At 36.5% G+C, this 23005-nt stretch overlaps 2 protein-coding genes across 3 annotated transcripts in view; one reads left to right on the forward strand and one right to left on the reverse strand.

Annotated features, from left to right (window-relative positions):
* Positions 1-23005, forward strand: part of nudt6 (nudix (nucleoside diphosphate linked moiety X)-type motif 6) — a 930254-nt gene that overhangs the window by 571551 nt on the left and 335698 nt on the right. The window lies entirely within an intron of this gene.
* Positions 1-23005, reverse strand: part of LOC127412743 (protocadherin Fat 4-like) — a 127473-nt gene that overhangs the window by 44544 nt on the left and 59924 nt on the right. Inside the window, exons 3-6 of the mRNA XM_051649354.1 lie at positions 18496-18757; positions 18022-18372; positions 12102-13024; positions 9412-9586 (exon numbers count right to left, since the gene is read on the reverse strand). Of these exons, the coding sequence (XP_051505314.1) occupies positions 9412-9586; positions 12102-13024; positions 18022-18372; positions 18496-18757 (1711 nt within the window). The remainder of the gene's footprint in view (positions 1-9411; positions 9587-12101; positions 13025-18021; positions 18373-18495; positions 18758-23005) is intronic.

The raw sequence follows: 23005 nt of genomic DNA on the forward strand, positions 1-23005 counted from the left end.
TTTTGGGTTCTGGAAGTGTTTAAAGCCGGATTCAGTGCCAGAAGGACAGAAAAGCCCTGAGTCTTTAAACGGACCCAAGTCATTAACATTCTTTATCTTCTAAGCACTGAAAAGTTACAGGGCAAACAGTGCGGTGCTATAGGGCCCCTGTGTGTGTGTTCTATAGGCTCATTCGGAGGGATTTGTGCCTCTTTAATAAATAAGACCAAACAATCTTTTATAAAGCCGAGCGTTCCCATACCTTCTCTCCCTGCTGCTCTCGTTCTCACGTTTTCTCTCTCCTCTGACTGTATAAAAACCCTCTGCGGTCACATCACTTTAAACATGTTAAGTCGTGCATACAGTTTCTTCTATCCTTTAGGAGATTGTATTCATTAACATTAATCAACTACTTTAGTTAACATGAACTAACAATGCACAATGCTTTTACAGCACTTACTAACATAGGTGCATGTTAATTTAAACGTATGTTAATTTCAACATTTTTAACATTAAGGTTGTCTATGTTAACATATGAACTAACATAAACAAACAATAGTATTTTTATGAATTAACATTAACCAAGATTATTCATTTTTAGTTCTTTCTATCTAATCTATTAAATAATGTTAACGAATAGAATTGTGAAAGATATACAGTGGCAAGAAAAAGTAAGTGAACCCTTTGGAATTAGCTGGTTTTCTGCATTAATTGGTCATGTGATGTCATCTTCATCAAAGTCACAAGTATAGACAAACACAATGTGCTTAAGATAACAACACACAAACAATTATAATCTTTCATGTCTTTATTGAACACATCCCACTAAACATTCACAGTGAAGTGGAAAAAGTAAGTGAACCCTTGGATTTAATAACTGTTCGATCCTCCTTTGGCAGCAATAACATCAACCATTAGTTTCATCAGTCCAAAACCATTTTCCCAGTAGTGTTGTGGAGTGTCAAGATGGTCTTTGGCAAACTTCAGGCATGCAGCAATCTTTTTGTTGGCTTCCTTCGTGATGTCCTGCCATGAACGCCATACCTGTTTAATGTTTTCTGTATAGTAGACTCATGAACAGAGATGTTAACCAGTTCCAATGATTCCTTCAAGTCTTTATCTGTCACTCTAGGGTTATTTTTTACCTCATTGAGCATTCTGCGGTGTGTCCTTTGAGTCATCTTGGCTGGACGGCCACTTCTAGTGAGAGTACCTATAGTACTAAATCATCTCCATTTATAGACAGTTTGTCTAACTGTGGACAGATGAATATCTAAACTCTTCAAGATAACTTTGTAACCCTTTCCAGCTTTATGCAAAGCAACAATTCTTGATCATTGGTCTTCTGAGATATCTTTTTTTGTGAGGCATGGTCCACATCAGATGCTTCTTGTGAATAACAAACTCAAAATGTTTAAGTGCTTTTTATAAGTCAAAGTATCTCTAACCCACACCTACAATCTCGTTCATTAATTCGATGCCAGGTTTGCCAACTCCTGACTCGAGTTAGCTTTTGTTGACGTCACTAGCCAAGGGGTTCACATACTTTTTCCAAAATGTAATGGGATATGTTCAATAAAGAAATTAAAGATTTTTATTTTTTATCCCCTTTTCTCCCAATTTGGAATGCCCAATTCCCACTACTTAGTAGGTCCTCGTGGTGGCGCGGTTACTCACCTCAATCCGGGTGGTGGAGGACAAGTCTCAGTTGCCTCCGCTTCTGAGACCGTCAGTCCACGCATCTTATCATGTGACTCGTTGTGCATGACACCGCGGAGACTCACAGCATGTGGAGGCTCATGCTACTCTCCATGATCCACACACAACTTACCACACGCCCCATTGAGAGCGAGAACCACTAATCACAACCACGAGGAGGTTACCCCATGTGACTCTACCCTCCCTAGCAACTGGGCCAATTTGGTTGCTTAGGAGACCTGGCTGGAGTCACTCAGCTTGACCTGGATTCGAACTCACGACTCCAGGGGTGGTAGTCAGCATCAATACTCGCTGAGCTACCCAGGCCCCCAAGAAATTAAAGATTATAATTGTTTGTGTGTTGTTATCTGAAGCACATTGTGTTTGTCTATACTTGTGACTTTGATGAAGATGAGATCACATGACCAATTAATGCAGAATACCAGCTAATTCCAAAGGGTTCACATACTTGTTCTTGCCACTGTATATTCTCTGCCACAGCTCTTAGTAAATCCAGTTTGTGGAATCGTATGTTTAAACTTAAAAGGTTTGTCGTTTTTGATGCGAAACTTGCTTTGTCGCACGATGTGTCTAACGGCACAATTTTCTACATTTTCATAAATGTGAATGAGATTTGATAACTGTTGTGGAGAGTTAAACAATTACATTTGCGTCTGTTCATCACACAAAGCTGTCGTATGACTTCAGAAGACTTCTTCTTTTATGGTGCTTTTTCTCCCTTTTGGAGTTTGACAGTATATATTGACATTCACTTTCATTTAGATAAACATTTCTATTTGTGTAACACATAAGAAAGAAAGAAATGAGAGTGAGTAAATGATGACAGAATTTTTGGGTGAACTATTTTTTTAAGTAAAAGTCTCCATTTGTTCTGTTCATTAATTCTCTACTTCTGTCGAGAAGAAACAATTGAGATAATAAAGAGACCTCATTTGTGATTTCTCTCTCTCTCTCCGTCACTATCTGCCAAGTAGTCCATGTTTTTCCTCAGAAATTCTGCCAACATCTTTCCACAGCAGAGCAGAGAATAAACCCTCAACTCTCTCTCTCATAAAGCATCTATTAGTGCTGCTCACTCCGCCACACTCCGCAGAAAAACACACATTTCCAAATAATGAGTTCAGGCTGCCAAAATCTCTCCCTCCCTCTGAGCACCAGCACTGCCAGCTTTCCTTCAGAGAGAGAGAGAGAGAGAAATGGAAAGATATTGTGGAGAATTCCAGGTACGAAGAAAAAGTGTGAGGTTAAAGGTCAGAACTGTAGGACCGGAAAAGTGAGAACTACAGCAAAGCATTTCAACAATCCTTACTAAACTTAAAGGACTCATGTCATGGGGGAAAACAAATATTCCTTGAATTTATTATAGACATACTGTAACTTTCCAGTGTAAGCATTTATTGGAACTACAAGAAAAAATAATTACAGATCTCGTTTTGCTTAAGCCAAACATGACAGCAAATGTGGCAAGTTTGTACAGTATGCGTGAATGTGTAAATCACATTTTGAGAGCTGCAGCGGAAGGGAAAATGTTCAGTGTCCATAAGTGTGTGTTCATGCATCACAGGAGATTTGTGTCATTTTTGTGTCATTTCCGGCACATCTCAAATTCTGTTTTGTGTTTAATAGAATTCTGTGCTGAAAATGACACTGATGGAAATGACATTTTTAACCTTTTTCAAATAAAATGACCGACTCCTTTATCTTGCTAAGATTTAATGTGTCCTAAATACACACTATTAAATCATATTTTCACACCTTATGCATTATTTGGCAAAATTACAGCTTGACACTTTGTTTAGATAATCATAGTTTTGAACATGTAATAATTAGTATTTTTCTAATGGATTTTAATAAAAGTTCGACCGCTTTTGTCGATACGATAACTAAGGTGGTGGACAAGGCCGATAACCGATTAATCAGCCAACTTAAAGATTGTTAAATTACTATACTATAATGGGCACAGACATTGAGGCTAAAGAGTCCAAAATTAATACAATCCCAGATTCAGTTTATTGTTCAACCAAAATCCCCCCAAAATAAAATAAAATAAATAAGATTTGTTGCTTAATGTGGGACTTTTAATGCTCAAAACACATACGGGACTCTTATTTTGAAATGACGAAGACTTGGCTCCATTAAAATTCTACCAAATTAAGCTTTTTATAGCCTATTCATTCACCAGATGAAGAGTTTTATATATATATATATATATATATATATATATATATATATATATATATATATATATATTATTTCTCCAGATGAAGTTTAATGAGGAATTAGGTTTATTATTATTATTATTCACAAGATATGAATTTGGAGACACAATGTGCTGATAGGAAATGTTTCCACAGTCACATTTTTCATTGCATGCCCTCACTTCAATTTAGATTACTTGATTATCTAATCAAAAAAGCACCAGCCATAGAGGAATACGGAGGAATAATAAAAATAAAAAAATCGGCAACTATTGGCATCGATTCTAGCCGATAACCAATCGTTCCAAAAAGCAACTATCGGCACCGATTAATCGGTCTATCTCTAATTTTAATAGTTTAATATTGAAAGTCTAGGTCTGAAGGCTAAAACAGTCCAACCTATACATAAAAGACATCAACCATCAACCATCAGAATGGGGAAAAATGTGATCTCAGTGATTTGGACCGTGGCATGACTGTTGATGCCAGATGGGCTGGTTTGAGTATTTCTGGGATTTTCACACACAACAGTCTCTAGAATTTACTCTGAATGGTGCCAAAAACAAAAATCATCCAGTGAGTGGCAGTTCTGTGGATGGAAACGTCTTGTTGATGAGAGAGGTCAACAGAGAATGGCCAGACTGATTTGAACTGACAAAGTCTGGAACCCATCATTCAGGCACATGGTTTCTCTTACCACTGCTACGCCGATGACACGCAACTCTACTTGTCTTTCCAGCCCAACGACACCACAGTGACTGCTCAAATCTCTGCCTGCCTCGCAGACGTCTCGGCCTGGATGAAGGAACACCACCTGCAACTCAACCCAGCCAAGACCGAACTCCTTGTCTTTCCAGCCAACCCTGCTGTTGAACACAACATCACTGTGCAGCTGGGTGCAACTACAGTAACGCCTTCCAAAACGGTCAGAAATCTAGGGGTAACCATCGACAACAGGCTAAATTTCACAGACCACATCTCAAAGACCGCAAGATCATGTCGATTTACACTCTACAATATCAGGAAGATAAGACCCTTCCTCTCTGAACATGCCACACAACTTCTTGTCCAGTCACTTGTTATAACTAGACTGGACTACTGTAACGCTCTCATTGCAGGCCTCCCTGCATGTGCAATTAGACCCCTGCAAATTACCCAGAATGCAGCAGCACGTCTGGTCTTCAATCAACCAAAGAGAGCGCATGTTACACTACTCCTTGTCTCTCTTCACTGGCTGCCGGTTGATGCACGTATCAAATTCAAGGCTGTGATGCTGGCATACAGAACAGTCACTGGGTCTGCTCCAGCATACCTAAAATCATTTCTGCAGAGCTACGTGCCCACTAGAAGCCTGCGGTCGGCTAAAGAACGTCGCCTTGTTGTACCAACACAAAGAGGCACCAAAACACTTTCCCAGACTTTCAGCTTCATCATACCACGTTGGTGGAATGACCTTCCCAACTCCATCCATGAAGCTGACTCACTTTCTGTCTTCAAAAAACGACCAAAAACACATCTTTTCCATGAGCACTTAACCAGTCATTAATAAAAAAAAATTTTTTTTAAATAAATAAAAACATGTCCTTGTTGCACATTTAATCTGTTTTGAATACTATTCTGATGCTAGTGAAACTTTGTAATATGGCACTTTTCATACCACCGTCTCCTTAAGATGATTCGCTTATGTGTTCCTCTTTTGTAAGTCGCTTTGGATAAAAGCATCTGCCAAATGAATAAATGTATATGTAAAGTCTACTACTTTAATGTTGTGGCTGATTGGTGTATATACTAGGGCTAGGAAATTTAACGTGTTCATTTCTGCCATTAAAAGTTGACTGTATAACACCAGTAGCGGCTCATCACCAAACTTGTTCAACACATTATTCAAACACAAATGCGCTGATTTAACAAGGTGTTCTTGCATTATTCCACCACAAGGTGGCATCCTAAGAACATAATGTTGATTCTAATATTCTAAATAAGAATGCTTTATCTTACAATGTTGACTTGTTGCAGATCAAAATCTGTATCAAAATGTTATTTTATAATGTTAAGTGTTGTTGAAGAACACCAGGGAGGAGACGGAGAGAAACAGAACTATCTACATGCCATTTACACGTTTCCACAGTACAAAAAAACTAAATGCTTTATAATGATAATAATGTTTTAAATCACAATAAATTTAAAACAGAGAATTCAAGAGCCAAGGCTTTTTGACATACAATTTGTCATCATGCAAAACATAGAAATGTCTTATCACCTGCCTTTATCTTTTGATTGCCAAACTATTTTTTTATGTCTGGCTTGTCAGGACCAAGTTGTTTGAGGGTCAATTTGTCTTGAATTTGCAGTAGAAACGACACGCTGTTACACACGTTCATTGATAGTGCTCGCCATGTTCGCGATCTGTCACGCTGCTGGTGCGCATTAATACTATAGTTACCTTTGGTTTGGCACTACGTTTATGGGCAGATTATTTTCTGTCCCAATGGGTCTCAATGAGGGCTTGTTGCAGTACCATATTTGACCACAGATTTCCATTGGATACACAGAGGGGCGCTGTGGAGTTCGGGAGGGCAGCAGACTCTCTGCCCCACATGCTTGTATTGAGATGGAGCTTTCAGCTACTTTACAACTTAAAAACAGGATAAAAACTTATACTAGGCCTGCTTTTGAATACATATGCCAGCATTTTGAACACATTTACGGGCAAACTAATTACATTATTGGCAGTTTATAGTTTGGACCTATGTTTTCAAGTGGATGAATATTTAGGTGGGGCTCTGCCCTACCTGCCCATATAGACAAGCCGCACCTGTTTAACGCATACAAAAATTAAAATAAAATAAATTAATGCAGTATCCGTTTTTTTCACTTCCTGAAACTTCACTAATGTTTTTCCCACTTCCTGTGGCTAAAATTGGTATATTTAAATTTTCAGAAGGTACATGCTCGACTTGACTGCATATTCTAGCATATCTATATGTATAGTGTCTAATAATTCATTGGCAATGTACACTTATTTTCTCTTGCCAATAAAGTTTGAAATAAATTTAATCTGACCATTTGATCCAATTATTAAAAGAAGTCCACTGGAAAACTTTTAGAAACTTTTTTTTCCCGACTTTTAATTACAGCATGTGCACTGATTTTATGGCATGTAAACATAGTTCTTTGAGACAAAGTATATTATTATTCAATTTTAATGTACCATGATTAATCGTGATTAATCACAGAAAACTGCAATTATTATTATTTTTATCAATTCACAGCCCTAATATATGTATATATGGACTATTTTTATAGTTTTTGAAAAGTTTTCTTTACAATTATACCAAACACATGACCCTCCATTTGTATTAATTTTTTTTTAGTTATAATTTTTTTAGTTTAATTTTGGGTACGCCACTGAAACAGGAAATCTTTAAAAACACCTTCAGAGCTTAAAGGGTTAAGTGAGTTTTTCTACAGTGCCGGGGAAATGTCTTGAGAGCAGTGCAAACACGAGCAAACATTCTCCACATTAATCATGTTTTATTGTAATAAACGTTTATGAGACATTTATGTGTCAGATTTGAGGGATTATTCCAGAACAGAGAATGAGTCACCTGCCAGCCTTCAGAAAACCAGAACAAACTGTTTTGATTTAAATGAATGTGAACTTTCATACCTGAAACTTTATCGAGAAATCAACAAAACATGTTGTTTTTAAAGTCATTTTCCTTCAGTAATGTGTCGTATTTCTAAGTGAAACAGGAAGCTCAATGAGAAATAATGTAGGTTGGGTTTTGTCTCTATATGAGAGCTGGTTGAACAATAAGAGGGCTTGATAATGTCAGCTGAAAAGAAGGCGGAGCTAGTTATTATATTTGTAGATAGTCAGTTTTGATTTCAGGTTGACTTTAAGAGCATGTAGTATTCGAAGGGGAAAAGACACATCAGTAACAGTTTGACTCTCCTGGTTTCCTGCTCTTGACAGATTTATATTTTTGTCAAAGTTCTCCAGGGCCAATCACTATCATTACAGCACATCATGTGACCTCACAGGAATGAATGAGACACACCAACCGGCCAAGACGGGTTAACCAGAGACCAGCGAGAAACGCACACACACCAGGAAAGACACTTTCAACACAACACACACTCAAACCCTCGAAGATCTGAAGCCAAAACAACTATTTAGAGAGCACTGAAAGTATTCGTTAGTGTTCTTATTATTATTCTTCCACCATTAAGTCTATGGCAGCCCATAGAACTGTCCATAAGAAAGTTATGAAATTTGGCACACTGATAGAGGACACTCTGATCTATAAATGTCCCACATTTGGGGCCTCTAACTCCAACACTCTAGCGCCACCACCTGTTCAAATTTGCACTTATGGTTAAGCTCATAACTTTTGAACTATAAGGCCTAGAATCAAAATTCCCATCAGAATAAAAATGACCGTTAGTCTAATTGCACGCATTTTTTTGTGTATCGTCTAGGGACACTGCGGATAGACCAAACTGTTCTTGAATAGCGCTTCAACGAATTTGACAGTGAGCATGCCAAAATGGACGTGAGGCTGTATCTTCGTAACGCTTAGGCACATTGACACCAAACTTGGTATATGTCATAGCCATCATGATTTGAGGACACCTGCACAGTTTCGGCACAGCGTCACCTAGTGGTCAGGAAATATGAAAAACGGCCATTTTTGCTTATAACTTATGAATAGTTTGGCCTAAATTCATGAGACTTGTCTCTAGACATTCCGTAGGGCATGATGAGTTGAACAATACCCAATTTTCCTAAGTCGGGTATTTTGGGTGCCGGCCATTATGAAACTCAGTATGCATCATCGGCACTATACTGTGAGGGTACCTATAAAGTTTTGGGCCAGCGCCACCTTCTGGTCAAAAGTTATAATGGAATGTTTAAACATTTGTTGTTTATCATCTAGGGACACTCATGACAATGCTATCAAAAGCTTTTTGATAGACAAAACAATTCCTGAATAGCGCCCCAACGAATTTGATGGCAAGTCGCCAAAAAGCATCTGAGGCTGTATCTCTGCAATGCTTTGCTGTATTTTCATGAAACTTTGTTTGAGTCATAAGGACCACACCCTGACATCACCATGTAAATTTGGTGACAGTGCCACCTATTGGTCAAAATTTATAATTAACTGTATTTTAATTTTAGCAGTTCTACCTATGTTTTTATGCTGCTTTTCTTAAAGTCATAATCAGTGATGTCCAGTGACACGTCCATACATGCCGTACATTGGTGTGCTTGGCCCCGCAATTTCTGCTTGCAACTATATTTCTTTATATATCCTGTTAGAATGATACAATAAGATTTGTCACACTGCCCTCTCCTAGTGCCACACAAACTTTAGCTCTTCATTAATGTCAGTTCAGTGACTCAACACTCAACCGTACCTGACTCTATAATAATATGAATAAGAGCAGAATTAGTAGAGTTAGAGTTACATATACAATAATAGCATTGATTTAAAGCCGCTGTTCTTACCTGCATCATGAGCGGTGATGATAAGATTGTATTTGTCCTGAGTTTCTCTATCCAGTGTTCTGATGAGGTTGAGTTGACCGCTTGAAGAGAGACTGAACGCTCCCGCATCATTCCCACCACTGAGAGTATAACTGATCTGACCATTAGTGCCCAGGTCATCGTCACGGGCCACAACCTGCCAGACACAACACACACCTTTTAAACAACAATGCAAACCTCTTAAAGGAATATAATTGTATATTCAATAAAAAGTTAAGCTCAATCGATAGCGTCCCTCCTTTTCTTTAAAAAAGTTTGGACACACTAGACTGAAATGTTTCTCATGATATTAAATTTCTTTACAAAACTAAAATGAAAAAAAGAATTGAATTTGATGAGTTGTAGTGGATACTGAAGGAAAAGCAGTCAGCAAGTGTCAAGCATACATGAGAACTTCATAATTCTCATTCTTCTATTTTGTTGTTTTATGCAGTAGTTTGGATGATTTTGGGTCAGTGACATGACGCTCATTTTTTATTTTATTTTTTGTCTAGATTTATTAAATTATTCAAAAATACATAAAAATTTAATTCACATAAAACAACGGCTTCAATACACATCTTATATGATGAAAATGTTGTCAATTACTGAGTTCAAAGTCATTTTGATATTTTTTCTGGGGCTTTAAGTAAAAAATGTCATGTGGTTTAACCGTTCGAAGACAGTCTCATTAAAAATGGAAAATCCTAAAAATGGAAAAAATAGATGTCCTCTAATGTGACGGGTTGGACAGTTTCTACATTTAATTTCAGCTATATAATTAAGGTTTCATAATTCAGTACAGGCATCAATAAATCATGTTCAGTTGATAACGTATGGCCAATGTTAATGCTGTTAAACCTATAACAATACAGCTGGGTAAAAATAGGAAAAGCCTGCACATTGTCATATAGCGTGCAAATCTTTATTAGTTTACAGAGTTTCAGTCAAAGAACTTCTTCAGATATTCTATCTATTTCTCTGAAGATTCTTCAACTAGCAAGGGAAGTATATCACTGTTACCATCATGATTTACCTGTGAAGTTTTACCAATGACGCTAGCGATGTGCTCAACTGAACCAGATAAGGTAGTGGACATCCTCCTCACATCCTTTTACACTAAAGCTTCATGTCAAACCTTTTTATTAACCCTTTAATCTCTGAAGGTGTTTTTAAAGAGTTCCTGTTACAGTGGCATACCCAAAATTAAATCGATTTATAAATAAAAATAATTTAAAAAAAACACAAAAAACAAGCAGGGACAAGTGTTTGGTATCATTATAAAGAAAACTTTTCAAAATTTGTAATAATATAGATTTTGATAAATTATGAGACTCCCAGCCTAAGAAATTGCTGAAAAATCACAAAATACATTTTTGCCAAAAATTTACTTTTTTTCTTATTTGACATTATATATCTCTGGGTGTAAATAAGGTGGCTCCAAAAACTGCTTTTGTTTTGTTCCCAATCATGTCAACTGTATCTGAGAAAAAAATTGTGTTGATACGACAAAGCAATCAAAAGTTTTAGCATTACAAAAATAATTTATCATAGTGTCCAAAAACCTCTCCAAACAAATAAAACATAATAATTGTACATAAGAACTAATTACACATGCAAACACAACAATGACTAAAGGTTTGCATAGCATGCAGACATGATTTTAGTAATGAGATTTCACAGAATGAGTTTCATTCTGTGTCATTTGAGTCATCATTGAGTCTGTGTCATGTATTTGGCGCCATCTCCTGGTGGTCATATGTAACATTGTGCTTCATGTGGATTATCTAATGATCTATGCATCTATGCACCTTGTGTGTGGACTCATTTGAAAAAATAATGTTAATTTATGTTCTGTTTATCGTGATGTTATAAGTGAAAATGTGGCATATAAGCAACACCAACATAATTGTCAAAGACATATACTTAGCTATAACTCGCTATTTTTGCTTGCTATAATTTTTGTCTGTGTGTAAAGCAAATCAGCTGGTTGTATTCTACTCTTTGAGAGCTTTCCAATTACATATGACACATGACTATTTGATCAGTTTGATGTATTTACTGATTGCTATAATATGTACAGTGCAATTTTTTTTAAATAAATTGTCAAAACGGAACACTTCTGATTTGTCTGCAAATTTCAAAGCACTTGTTCAGTTTTGGTCATGATGCCTGCTGTTTTCCATTACTGTTCCGCATAGATATTAACAGCATTTACTAGCGAGTCTGGTGCCTTCCTTATATGGTGTTTTCATTGGGGTGGATTATGATAATTGTGAATGAACGTGCACACGCCCCCTATTTACGAATGTTTGGAATTCACTAACATACACACATTTAACGAATGTATCTGGGGAGAACGAAGCATTTGTGAATCCAGAGGAAAGTTTTCATGAAGGTACATTTTACGTGCAAATTACTCCAAATTTACTCATGTATTTACTAAAGTTTAATGAATAAGGCCCAAAAATGAAAGTTTTACTTGAGAAGTGTGTTTTAAACTGGATTTGTCTAATTTTTATCACCTCGGGCAACCTTATTTGTCAATGACCCATTTACATTCTAAAATGTGGAAAATAGTAACAATAAAGAATGACGACTTTTGACTAGTTGTGTATGTAAGAACCAAATCCACCCACTTCAATGAGAAGAGCTTAATTCTGGATACTTGCCTGTAGGATGTTTTTAGGCAGGATTCCCATGTTCTCCTGTACACTGACGGTGTACGGCGACAACTCAAATGTTGGCGAACAGTCATTTACATCCAAAAGCACGATGTTAACGGTGGCACGATCTGTCCGGGGGCTACTGCCCCGATCTGTTGCCTGAACAACCAGAGAATACGAAGGCTGCATCTCCCGATCGAGAAGTTTTGCCACTGAGATAACTCCCGTTACAGAGTCAATACGAAAATCGGAATTTGCATTCCCACTTGCAATGGAAAACCGAATCTGCCCATTGGTTTCCTCGTCTGCATCGCTGGCAAAAACCTGGAGAACATTGGTTCCAGTGAGCGTGTTTTCCTCGATTTCGATGTCGTAGATGTTCTGTGAGAAGCTTGGAGTGTTGTCGTTCACATCCAGAACAATCATGGTGACCTCCATGGTTGACGAAAGTGGCGGTTCGCCTTTATCGGTGGCCACAACTGTTAGCGTGTAATTCGCCATTTCCTCTCGATCCAACTCCCCGACCAGCATGACTCCACCATTGATGTTCCCAATGCTAAACTTGTTACCGAACGGCCCCTTGAGGGTATATTCCACGTAGCTGTTTGGCCCACTGTCCGCATCGGTGGCCTGCGCGGTAAACACAACGGTATCCACAGGGGTATTCTCCTGAATGTATGCCATCTTCTGAGAGGTGAAAGTGGGCGGGCAGTCATTGACATCCAGGAGTATGATTGAAACTTGGGCAGTACTGGTGAAGCGGGTCATGGGAGGTGGCGCTAAGTCGTTAACGGTGATAACCAGGTTGTAGAACGACTGTGTCTCTCGGTTCAACACTTTCTTAGTCTGTAAGATGCCCGTGTTAGTTATGGTAAACTGTGACTGCGGGTCACCGGACACTATAGTGTACTGCAGCTGTGCATTCAGCCCTGAAAAACAAAACAAAATGTTATTGAATTAATTATGGTTATACATATACATATTTGCAAAGTAAAACAGCTGCCTATTCAGGCCATAGTTTGGAAATTGCACCGCAAGACACTTTAATATGAAGTGTTATTCATCTTCTGTAGTTCTGAAGCAAACAGCAACATTATACTGTCTTCTAAGATGCCTTCGTTTGGCCAAAATCTAACGAAGCATTGCATGTATCCTTCAAAGATAAGGCAACCCTAGAATGCACTGCGAGAAACACAGTGTAAAAATGTACCCATGATAACAAATGAGTTGAGAGAAATGGTGATTATATTTAATTTAATTCAGAAAAGTATTGATAAAATAATTTAATCTAATTAAAATTAAGCATTTTACCCAATATGTGTGTAAAAAATAATAAAATAAAATAATAAAATAATTAGTGAAATAAGAAAAAATAATGTACATTTAATTTAATCTAAAATGAAATACTTTGCCCAATATTTTTTTGAAAAAGAATAAAGTAAAATAAAAAATACCAAATAAAATCAATAAAAATAATTGTCAATAAAATGTAATTAAATACATTTGATTAAATTAATTAATTTATTTAATTAATTATTAATTTAAATATTAATGTTAATAAAAAATTTAAATCCACTATAAAATGTAATAATATAAAAATTTAAATAATGCAGTAATGCCTATTAGAGTATCATGTTAGTAACATAACATAAAACTTGAGTGGAGTGTCTTTTGCGCTTTAAGTGAGCAGTGATATTTTTGTGCTGCACAGAGATGTTGCCTATGTAGATCACTCTAAATCAGTCAGTTATGAGACTTCAAATCAGTTTGCATATGCTGTTTTAGAAATCATAGCAGCCAATGTAGACAGTAGGCAACAAGGCAGCTTAATAAATTAAATGTTAAAATTAATTTAAAAATAATACAAAATATATATAATATTATCTAATTAGAATAAAGTAAAAATATAGCTGCAAGCAGCGATGACAGGCCTAAGCACAAGTGGTCCATTTCCACCCGGTGGCTTACAGAAAAACAATGCAAGGTGGACACATGCATTTGGCTTTTGACATTATTCTAAACAATTTTGAAGCAATTTGGGAAAATATAAGAGAACTATTTTAAAGTCTGTTGTAAGAGCCACACTTCCTGCTGCCATGTGGTGGCACTATGACCGTGAATCAAAATAGTCAAATCCATGTGATTAGCCCCCAAGACTAAACGTACATCTCAATTTTAATCTAAATCACACAATGCACACAGAAGATATAAGACACTTACTGTTTCCCATTTTTTGCCATTAATTTAATGCCTTGCCATGGCAACACAGATCGATATATCAAAAATCAGTTCACAATTTAGGATCTTCAATGTCTTGGCATAATATTGCCTAAATTTGGTGACAATCACATGAATCCCCTAGGAGGAGTATTCAAAAGTTCAGGGCCTGCAATTTTCATAAAATGCATATTCAATAAAAAATGGCCGATTTCCTGTTAGGCGGAGCTAATGACTGTCATTTTGAAAGTTGTCCGGCTTGATGAGAACAATATATGTAGCAAGTTTGGTGACCGTAGAAGAAACTGACCCCACCACTTTTGTCAAAATGTGGCGCTACAGACCTCCCAGACCACGCCAATGTGTTAACTTTTGCCTAGGCATAATAACCAACAACTCTGATGTGTGTGCAAAATATCAAGCATGCCAAGTACCTCAAAAACATGTGAATATACATAAAAAGGAATAATGACATTTAATGTGTTGCCATAGCAACACTATTTAAGATATCAAGAATCCCTTCAGAATTTTAAATCTGCACTGTCTTGACATTATTCCAAAAAAATTTAAGCAATTCAGGTAAACATTTTGTTTGTTAAAAGTGCCACACTTCTTTGCCACATCAATGTGATCAGCCCGCAAGGCCAAACATACGGCTCAATTTTTATGTAAATCACACGATGCATGTAGAAGATCTGAGACACTTCCTGTTTCCCATTTTTTGATGTTACTTTATCGTGTCGCCATGGCAACACCATCTGATATATCAAAAATCTGTAGAACAATAGAAGAACAATTAGAAGAACAATAGTGCCTCCACAATTTCAGTGGTTGGGCCACAATAATAAAATATCAAATAAATGTAAATTAAATGTAATTAAATACATTTGATTAAATTAAATACATTATTAATGTTCATTAAAAAATGTTATCCACAATAAAATGTAATTATATAAAAATTTAAATAATGTACTGTATTTATGGCTATTAGAGTATCATGTTAGTAACATAACATAAAACTTGAGTGGAGTGTCTTTTGCGCTTTAAGTGAGCAGTTATATTTTTGTGACACACAAAGATGTTGCCTATGTAGAGCACTCAAAATAAGTCAGTTATTAGACTTCATATCAGTTAGCATATGCTGTTTTAGAAAGTACAGCAGCATATGCAGACAGCAGACAACAAGGCAGCTCACAAATATTGGAGTTTCTGTCTCATTTTTATGTTTTTTGTTCACAAAATAATTAGCTTTCAGAGCTATTTTTGTCTAAACGTGAAGCACATTAACCCAAGATACCATCACTCGTAAGATCATTAAACAGACATGAAAAACGTTAACGTTGATTGTAAAAAAACAGCACAGATCGAGCATTCACATTAGCATTAGCAAGTTATTTTCCAGTGTTCTGAGTGAAATACAAACTACATGATATTCTGCATAATTGTTGTATTTTGAAGGATTGGCTGTTATTTTTCGATGAATACTTTATTGTCCAGTTGTGTTGAAGCAGTTCTAATGCTACAGTGAGCGTGATCTGGATCTGTAGATACAATCTCGTCTGTTCAGAGTAAATGAGCTTTAATTGAGCATCAGTAATGAAGGTCAGACGCTGCTCATGTGGAACGCCTTCCCACACTGACGCTATTTACAAAACATCAGAACCTAAACGCTGACCTCCGCCACAGGGGTCAGAGGTCAGGGGTCACAAAGTGCTAACAATAACGTCTCGAGTCTTGTATCGTTACGAATGCAAAGAGGACGCCACGCACACATATACACAGGGATGTGCTTAAAAAAAGAAACGGAAAACCAGCAGGAGAGAGAGAGAGAGAAAAGAGGGAAAGCCACAGACAGGAATGTAGGTCATCAGAAGCACATTGGACAATTTAAAACAGAGACTTGAGACATGAGACAAGAAACTTTAACTTTAAACAGGGTGAAAACCTGTCAATAAAATATTCAGGACACATTTCAGCCCAAAATCAAAAGGAAGAAATAAGAAATTACTGTATGTTTTGCTTAAATGATGGAGCGTATTTATAGGACCATTTGTACATTTCTGGAATTGGTTTTCTGGGATTGTAAACTAGTGCTGGGTAAATTTTTATAGTGCTGAAAGAGAGATCACAGCAAATACCATTTTTGCGTTTCCATTTGCTCCTAAAGCAAACAGAAAAATTCACCGTAACACTTTCTATGAAGCCTGTATTTATAATGCATTGTAAAGGCACTATAATGCTTTAGTAATGTCTCATAATACACCTTATAATTAGTTATAACTTCTCATAAATAATTATAACCACAATTATAATACATTATAATACTTACATATTCATAGTTATACTTTAGAGTATAATGCATTATAACAATATACAATTACTGTTAATACTAGTCATGATTTGTGTGTCAGTAGATGAAAATTATTAATAATACATTTTCCATGCGTTAAAAAGAAGTGTGTCACTGTCATAGAAATATGACTGACATTCAACAAGGACACATTTAATGCACAAAACAATGTAAGTCCATATTTCTATTCTTCTAACTCATTGCATCCAGTCCATTTACACTACCAACTTCTTATGAATGTGCTGTCTTTGTTTATATCACTGGTGCTTATAATAGGATGCGGATGCTGGAATAATCGGAGAAGAACCTCAGAATTAAATTGCTCTTGGGTCCAGCCTTTTTGCGCATTGCGTGCATGATTTCACCTAGACTTGTGCATGCTTGCACGAAAATACCAAAACTTCATGGCAATGCCCATTGACTTTGCGCTTATGACTTAAGGCATTGTGTTGCACGTAACGCCTGCGCACTTAAAATAGGACCCAATGTCTTATAAACATCCAGAAGATATTTTTAAGTGCTTATAAGTCATTATAAGTCATGCTGGAAGTTATATACATTACACATGCACAAAATACACTGGACTCTATTCAATAAACTTTAATGTTTGTGCATCTTATTTGGAGACTTCTTTTATAAATAACTTCCATTATATAAGTTTGACTTGTAAAGTATTGATCTGTATGTTACAAGTTTATGTTATGGCTGTTTATAAGAAGATATTTCTTTATTAACTTTACTTAAAGCAGGTAAAGAGCACTTATAATATGATCATAAAGTCTTTAACTGTTTACACTATACAGCACTTATACCATTAACTTTATTAACTTCTGCTGCATTAAAACTAGTGTTCTAATGCATTGTACTCTAAAGTATAACTATGAATAAGGGAAGTCTTATAATGTCTTATAACTGTAGTAATAATTATTTATGAGAAGTTATAACTAATAAGATGTATTATGAGGCATTACTAATGCATTATAAATATGGGCTTCATAGAAAGTGTTACCAAATTCAATATTACGTTTCCATGACTTTTCAAAAGACGAAAAAATAACGACAATCAAAAGAATGATGCCAAATTATTGTCACTCCCTCAGCAGCTGTATTTCAAACCTCATTAAGGCATTAATGTTATAAATTTACCTTAAATAATTAAAACGGTAGTGCTAGATTGACGCTGCTAATTAAGGCAGAAATACATCATCACAATCGATGAAAAGTGTCCATTAAGATTTTTCGTAAGGTCACATTTATGAACATTGCACCCCAAATTATCCTAACGTGTTTTAGAACTTGTGACGGTGGTGTTTCGGTTAGCTGTCGAGAACATTTAAACATTTAGAGTTTGTGTCGTACCATCATCTGCGTCTGTCGCGCTGACGGTGAGGACGGCCGCTCCTGGACTCAAACTCTCGAGGATTGACGTGCTGTACATGGAGCTGTTGAAGACTGGTGGGTTATCGTTCACGTCCAACAGGTTGAAGTAGACGCGGACGGAACTGGACAGACCACCTCCGTCCCGGGCCTGGACCGTCAGGATGAAGAACTGCTGAGACTCATAGTCCAGAGGACGAGTGACGTTAAACACACCGGTGACCGGATTCAGGAGGAAGGTTGAATCTTCATCATCCTCCTCTATAGAGTATGTGATCTCACCGTTTAACCCCGAGTCAGAGTCACTGGCCAAGATTGCTGCCACGATAGCACCTGAATAAAAAAATTCAACAGAGTCTCAAAACTAAACTAAATATAGAATATTCCAATTCTAATCCCTGAATCAGAATCGATCGATCATGTGATCATGATCTTCATGACTGTGTGGTGTCATACCTGGAGTCATGTCCTCTGGAATATCAAATGAATACACTGAGCGGGAAAACTTGGGTGTGTGATCGTTGACGTCATTGACGGTGATGTTTACTCGTACGTCTGAAGACTGCTGACCGTCGTCTGCACGCACCAGCAGCGAATACTTCGACCGGCGCTCTCTGTCTAGGCGTTTGGTGGCGATCAGCTCACCGGATTCGGGATCGATACGGAAGCTGTCGTCTGCTCCGCTGATGATGGCGTACGTCACCAGAGCGTTTGGACCCTAAACAGAAATGCACAGTTTTAATCAAATATGCAGATTTTTCTCATTCATTTAAATTCACATTGCATTGATTTGCAAATATTGCTTTAAAGTCAACATAAAACAGCATTTGCAATTCAATTAATTTCCGTAATGTGTCATAAATTAAACCAAATATTCAACAGGTAATAATGTAGGCTAGGACTTGATTTGATCAAGATTGTAATAAAAAGTGAGAAAACAGGACATTATATTTTTAGGGCTCCAAGCTTCAAAAGTGTCTGGGCAGCAAAAACCGTAAATCCTAGAGACACCAAATTTGGCAGAATGGTCCCAAGTCCCCCCCACTACTCAGGTGCAAATGCACACCCATCTGACTCTAGGTGGTGCAACAATACACACTTTAAAGTTTCGGTTAAAATCTTCAATGTTTTCAACGCTCTTCCTTTGATTCAAGCGAGTCAAGCGAAATATATATCTCCAATTTCATTACCGTCTATAAAATGTTTCCACTAATTATCAAAAGAATTTCAATAAAAATCATCAGCTTAATTCTGATTTTTCAAATTGTTCAAGGATTCTGGTTGATAAGTGAATTTGGGCCACGGGCAAAAAATTCATTGGCTTATATCTTCAGAACTATTTGTCGAAACAAAATTATTTTGATCACTTTTTGTCATGCCCGTCTCTAGATGATGCATGCCAAATTTCATGCAAATCGGACTTATGGTCTACGAGGAATTTGAAAGAGTATGTTTCTCTTAAAATCTTAAAATAGCGGACAGAAATGAATTTGGTTTGTTTGCAAACACCAACCTAAAAAGTAACTAGAGTACTTAGTAATGCTCCTGACATATCTGTACTTTAAGATTTGGCAATTGTGGTAATTCTCTCCATATTTTTCAATATTTGGTTGAAATTATTTTCCTGCTGATGTCAACCAGGAAAGTTGCTTCAGAAAGACAAGAATTGTAATTTACAGAACAATATCTACCAATTAATTGTTTGATTTAATGTCAAATTTAGAACGCGTTAGTTCACAGCCCTGCTGACAAAACCATCTTAAACTAGCCTAGGCTGGTTTGCTGGTCACCAGTCTGGTTTCACTGGTCAGGCTGGTCTGGTAGTCTGGTTTTAGAGGGGTTTAGAGGGTATCAAATAGTCATGTTTAAAGACCAGCTAGACCAGCTTAAACCATATGAGACCAACCAAGCAACTTTGGCAGTTTCTGTTTTCAGCAGGGCGGAAAATATTGAGTAAATATGATTGTGCATGTGTCAGTGTATAACGTCACTCCAGATACAAACAGACATTCAGAGTGTTGAACTTCAGATTTCAGTAGCACCAATTAGTGAGAGTGCAAAGTATTTAATTACCACACTGGTGTCAAGTTTCTGTGAGGTCACATGTGCAGTCCGCAGCTGACACACACATCCACACAATGATCATGTTTCTAAACACACAACCACTGCTGCTACTTTATACAGTTAGACAGCACATGTGTGTAAGAGAGACAGAGAGACAAAAAGAGACACATAAAAAGAGGCTGACTAAGAGAGAGCTCGACAGCTCCAGCAGTTGTCTGTTAGTATCGTCGGCGGGCGGGTCGCGCTCTTTGAACTGTTGGGAGATTCGGTTCCTCTGTAAATTCTGCTAATAGATCCCCTGATACCTGCCGCTAGTGCAGCCGCTAAACATCTGATACTATGATGAGCCGGAGGAGGACAAACCTAACGTTACATATGAATAACGCTGATGACAGACCGTGACGTGTCAGTTGAGCAGAACACAATATTAGGTCAGACAGACTCCGGCAAACATCAAAGAGCGCTCGATTCATTCTCAATAAAGAAACAGAGGGATCCAGACTCTACAGTGCTGACTCTGTCTGAACTCTTATAAAAAAAAAAAACATGGTTTTACCATTAAAATACAGCATAAAGTTGGAGTAAAAGCATTATATTTTAATATTTGCATTATTTGTGGGCAGGTTTAATGGTTTACGAGGACTTTTTTTTAGGTTATAAACTGGTAATTACAAGGGTATTATGCTATAAATGTGGTTTATGAGGACATTTCTAGTGTCCCCATAATTCAAATCACTTAAAAAACATATTAAACGATGTTTTATTGAAAATGTAAAAATGCAGAAAGTTTTTTGTGAGGGTTAGGTTTAGGGGTAGGGTTAGGGTTAGGGGATAGAATCTATAGTTTATACAGTATAAAAATCATTATGTCTATGGAGAGTCCTCATAATGATAGCTGCACCAACATGTGTGTGTGTGTGTGTGTGTGTGTGAGTGAGTGTGTGTGTGTGTGTGAGCGTGTATGTGTGTGTGTGTGTGTGTGTGTGTGTGTGTGAGTGTGTCTGTGTGTGTGTGTGTGTTTGTGTGTTTGTGTGTGTGTGTGTGTTTATTAGTTTTCTTATTTTAGATTACATATCCCCCAGAAATACGTCCACTTAGACGTTTAGACAATTGTTATATGATATGCATTTTTTTGCATCAGTGCTGTTGCATAATAAGAAAATGTGCATATAAATGTAAAACCGGTTAACCGCGATTTTTTTCTTCAGACGGTAATCTAACCGTTAAAAACTTACACCACAACATCCCTACTTTGAATATACTTTTTTATTTATCTGTCCATTAATTTGAACTGTTATTATGCCTTGTGTAATGTGTCGAAATTACGACCCCTCTCCCAAACCGACCCCCCCACCCACACCGGACCCACATTTAGTCCCTCTCAATGTTCAAACCAAATCTACGTCATTGTATATATATATATAATTATTAAATACAACTATTTAAAATAATTGTATCATTATATATTGAATTATTGTTATTTGAGTGCCTTTTTTATAAGCAAATACTGATTTTTGCATTTAACTGTGAGTAATTCTATTTAATTGGTCTGCATATCATGTAATTAATTTGCTAACATTTTTAAATGATTGACAGCCCAAATTTTCATACATTCAGATGTCAAGATGACATGAACTTTCATAATAATTAAGCACATTTTATCTAAAAAAAACAAAAAACAAAAAAAAAAAACCAATAATACAGTTTAAACGAAGTATATGAAAATGATGTTACAATGCAAAACAAAATGTATAATAATAAATAAATAAATTACGGTTCCAAAAATTTAAATATAACTATTAATAATAATTGTATCATTATAAATTGAATTATTGTTATTTGAGGACCTTTCTCAGCTTTCTCAAAACTCTTAATCTTCATTTTCTTTATGCAAAATATATTTTCTTGATGTTTTATTTGATGTGGAGTTAAATGACCAGGGACCTGATATCTAAACGTTGCATACGCACGAAAGAGGCATTCAAATGTGCATGCGCAATTTCCCATGCATATGTTGGGATTTTAAATAAATAAACTTTAAATGACATTTGACAGCACGTATGTACTCTTTTACTCGTGTGTGAACTGGCCAAGTGATGTAACTCAACAGACTTATAAACTGCTTTTTATTAAAAACAACACATTTAAAACAAAAGAGTATTAAATGAAGCACTCGAATCAGAAGTAATCATTATTGCAGTAATAATGCCAAATTATTACGGAGATGCCAAATCGATTTATGCTTACAAAATCAAAAATACTTTTCCAGTAGGGTGAAAATAAAACATGTAACATCTATTCAAGAAATCTTTCTGAAAACACATCGTAATGTCTTGACAATGACTAAGAAATCATTTTTAGCAGCAGCGTTTATCTTTAGTGCGTATACAAAATCTGTCTTTTACGATGAAATCTACACATGCTTTGTGTAGTCCTCTGATACCATCCCTGTAGCCCATTAACACCACACGTTTTTTGTAATGCTCTATTAACAACACTGTTTGTTTTCTTTCTTCCTCTTTCAATCTTTCTGAAATACTGTTTAATTCTCTTAGAAAGTGCTTTAGCTCTTATTGTCTCTCTGTGTCATAAGTGTGCTGGCAGACAGGAAGGAAACGAGTGAATATTATTCCTCCGCTGCTGCAGTCATTGATCACTGCAGCAGATCTCTGGATTTCCCATCATGTTTCCTTTGGTCTCAGAAGAGATTTCAACAATTGAATTATTTCTGTCTGTTTGTGTTTCACTTAAGGAATTTTATGAGAAACATCTGAGACAAAGTTGACTACCGAGAGAACAAAAAAAACTTCAGAGTTTTGTAACTTTTAGTTCATGTGTGTTAGCTTTGAGGTCATCTGCACTGATCAGTCACAACATTAAAACCACCTGCCTAGTATCATGT

This window comes from Myxocyprinus asiaticus, chromosome 22 (assembly GCF_019703515.2).
Source record: "Myxocyprinus asiaticus isolate MX2 ecotype Aquarium Trade chromosome 22, UBuf_Myxa_2, whole genome shotgun sequence".
Taxonomy (NCBI): Eukaryota; Metazoa; Chordata; class Actinopteri; order Cypriniformes; family Catostomidae; genus Myxocyprinus; species Myxocyprinus asiaticus.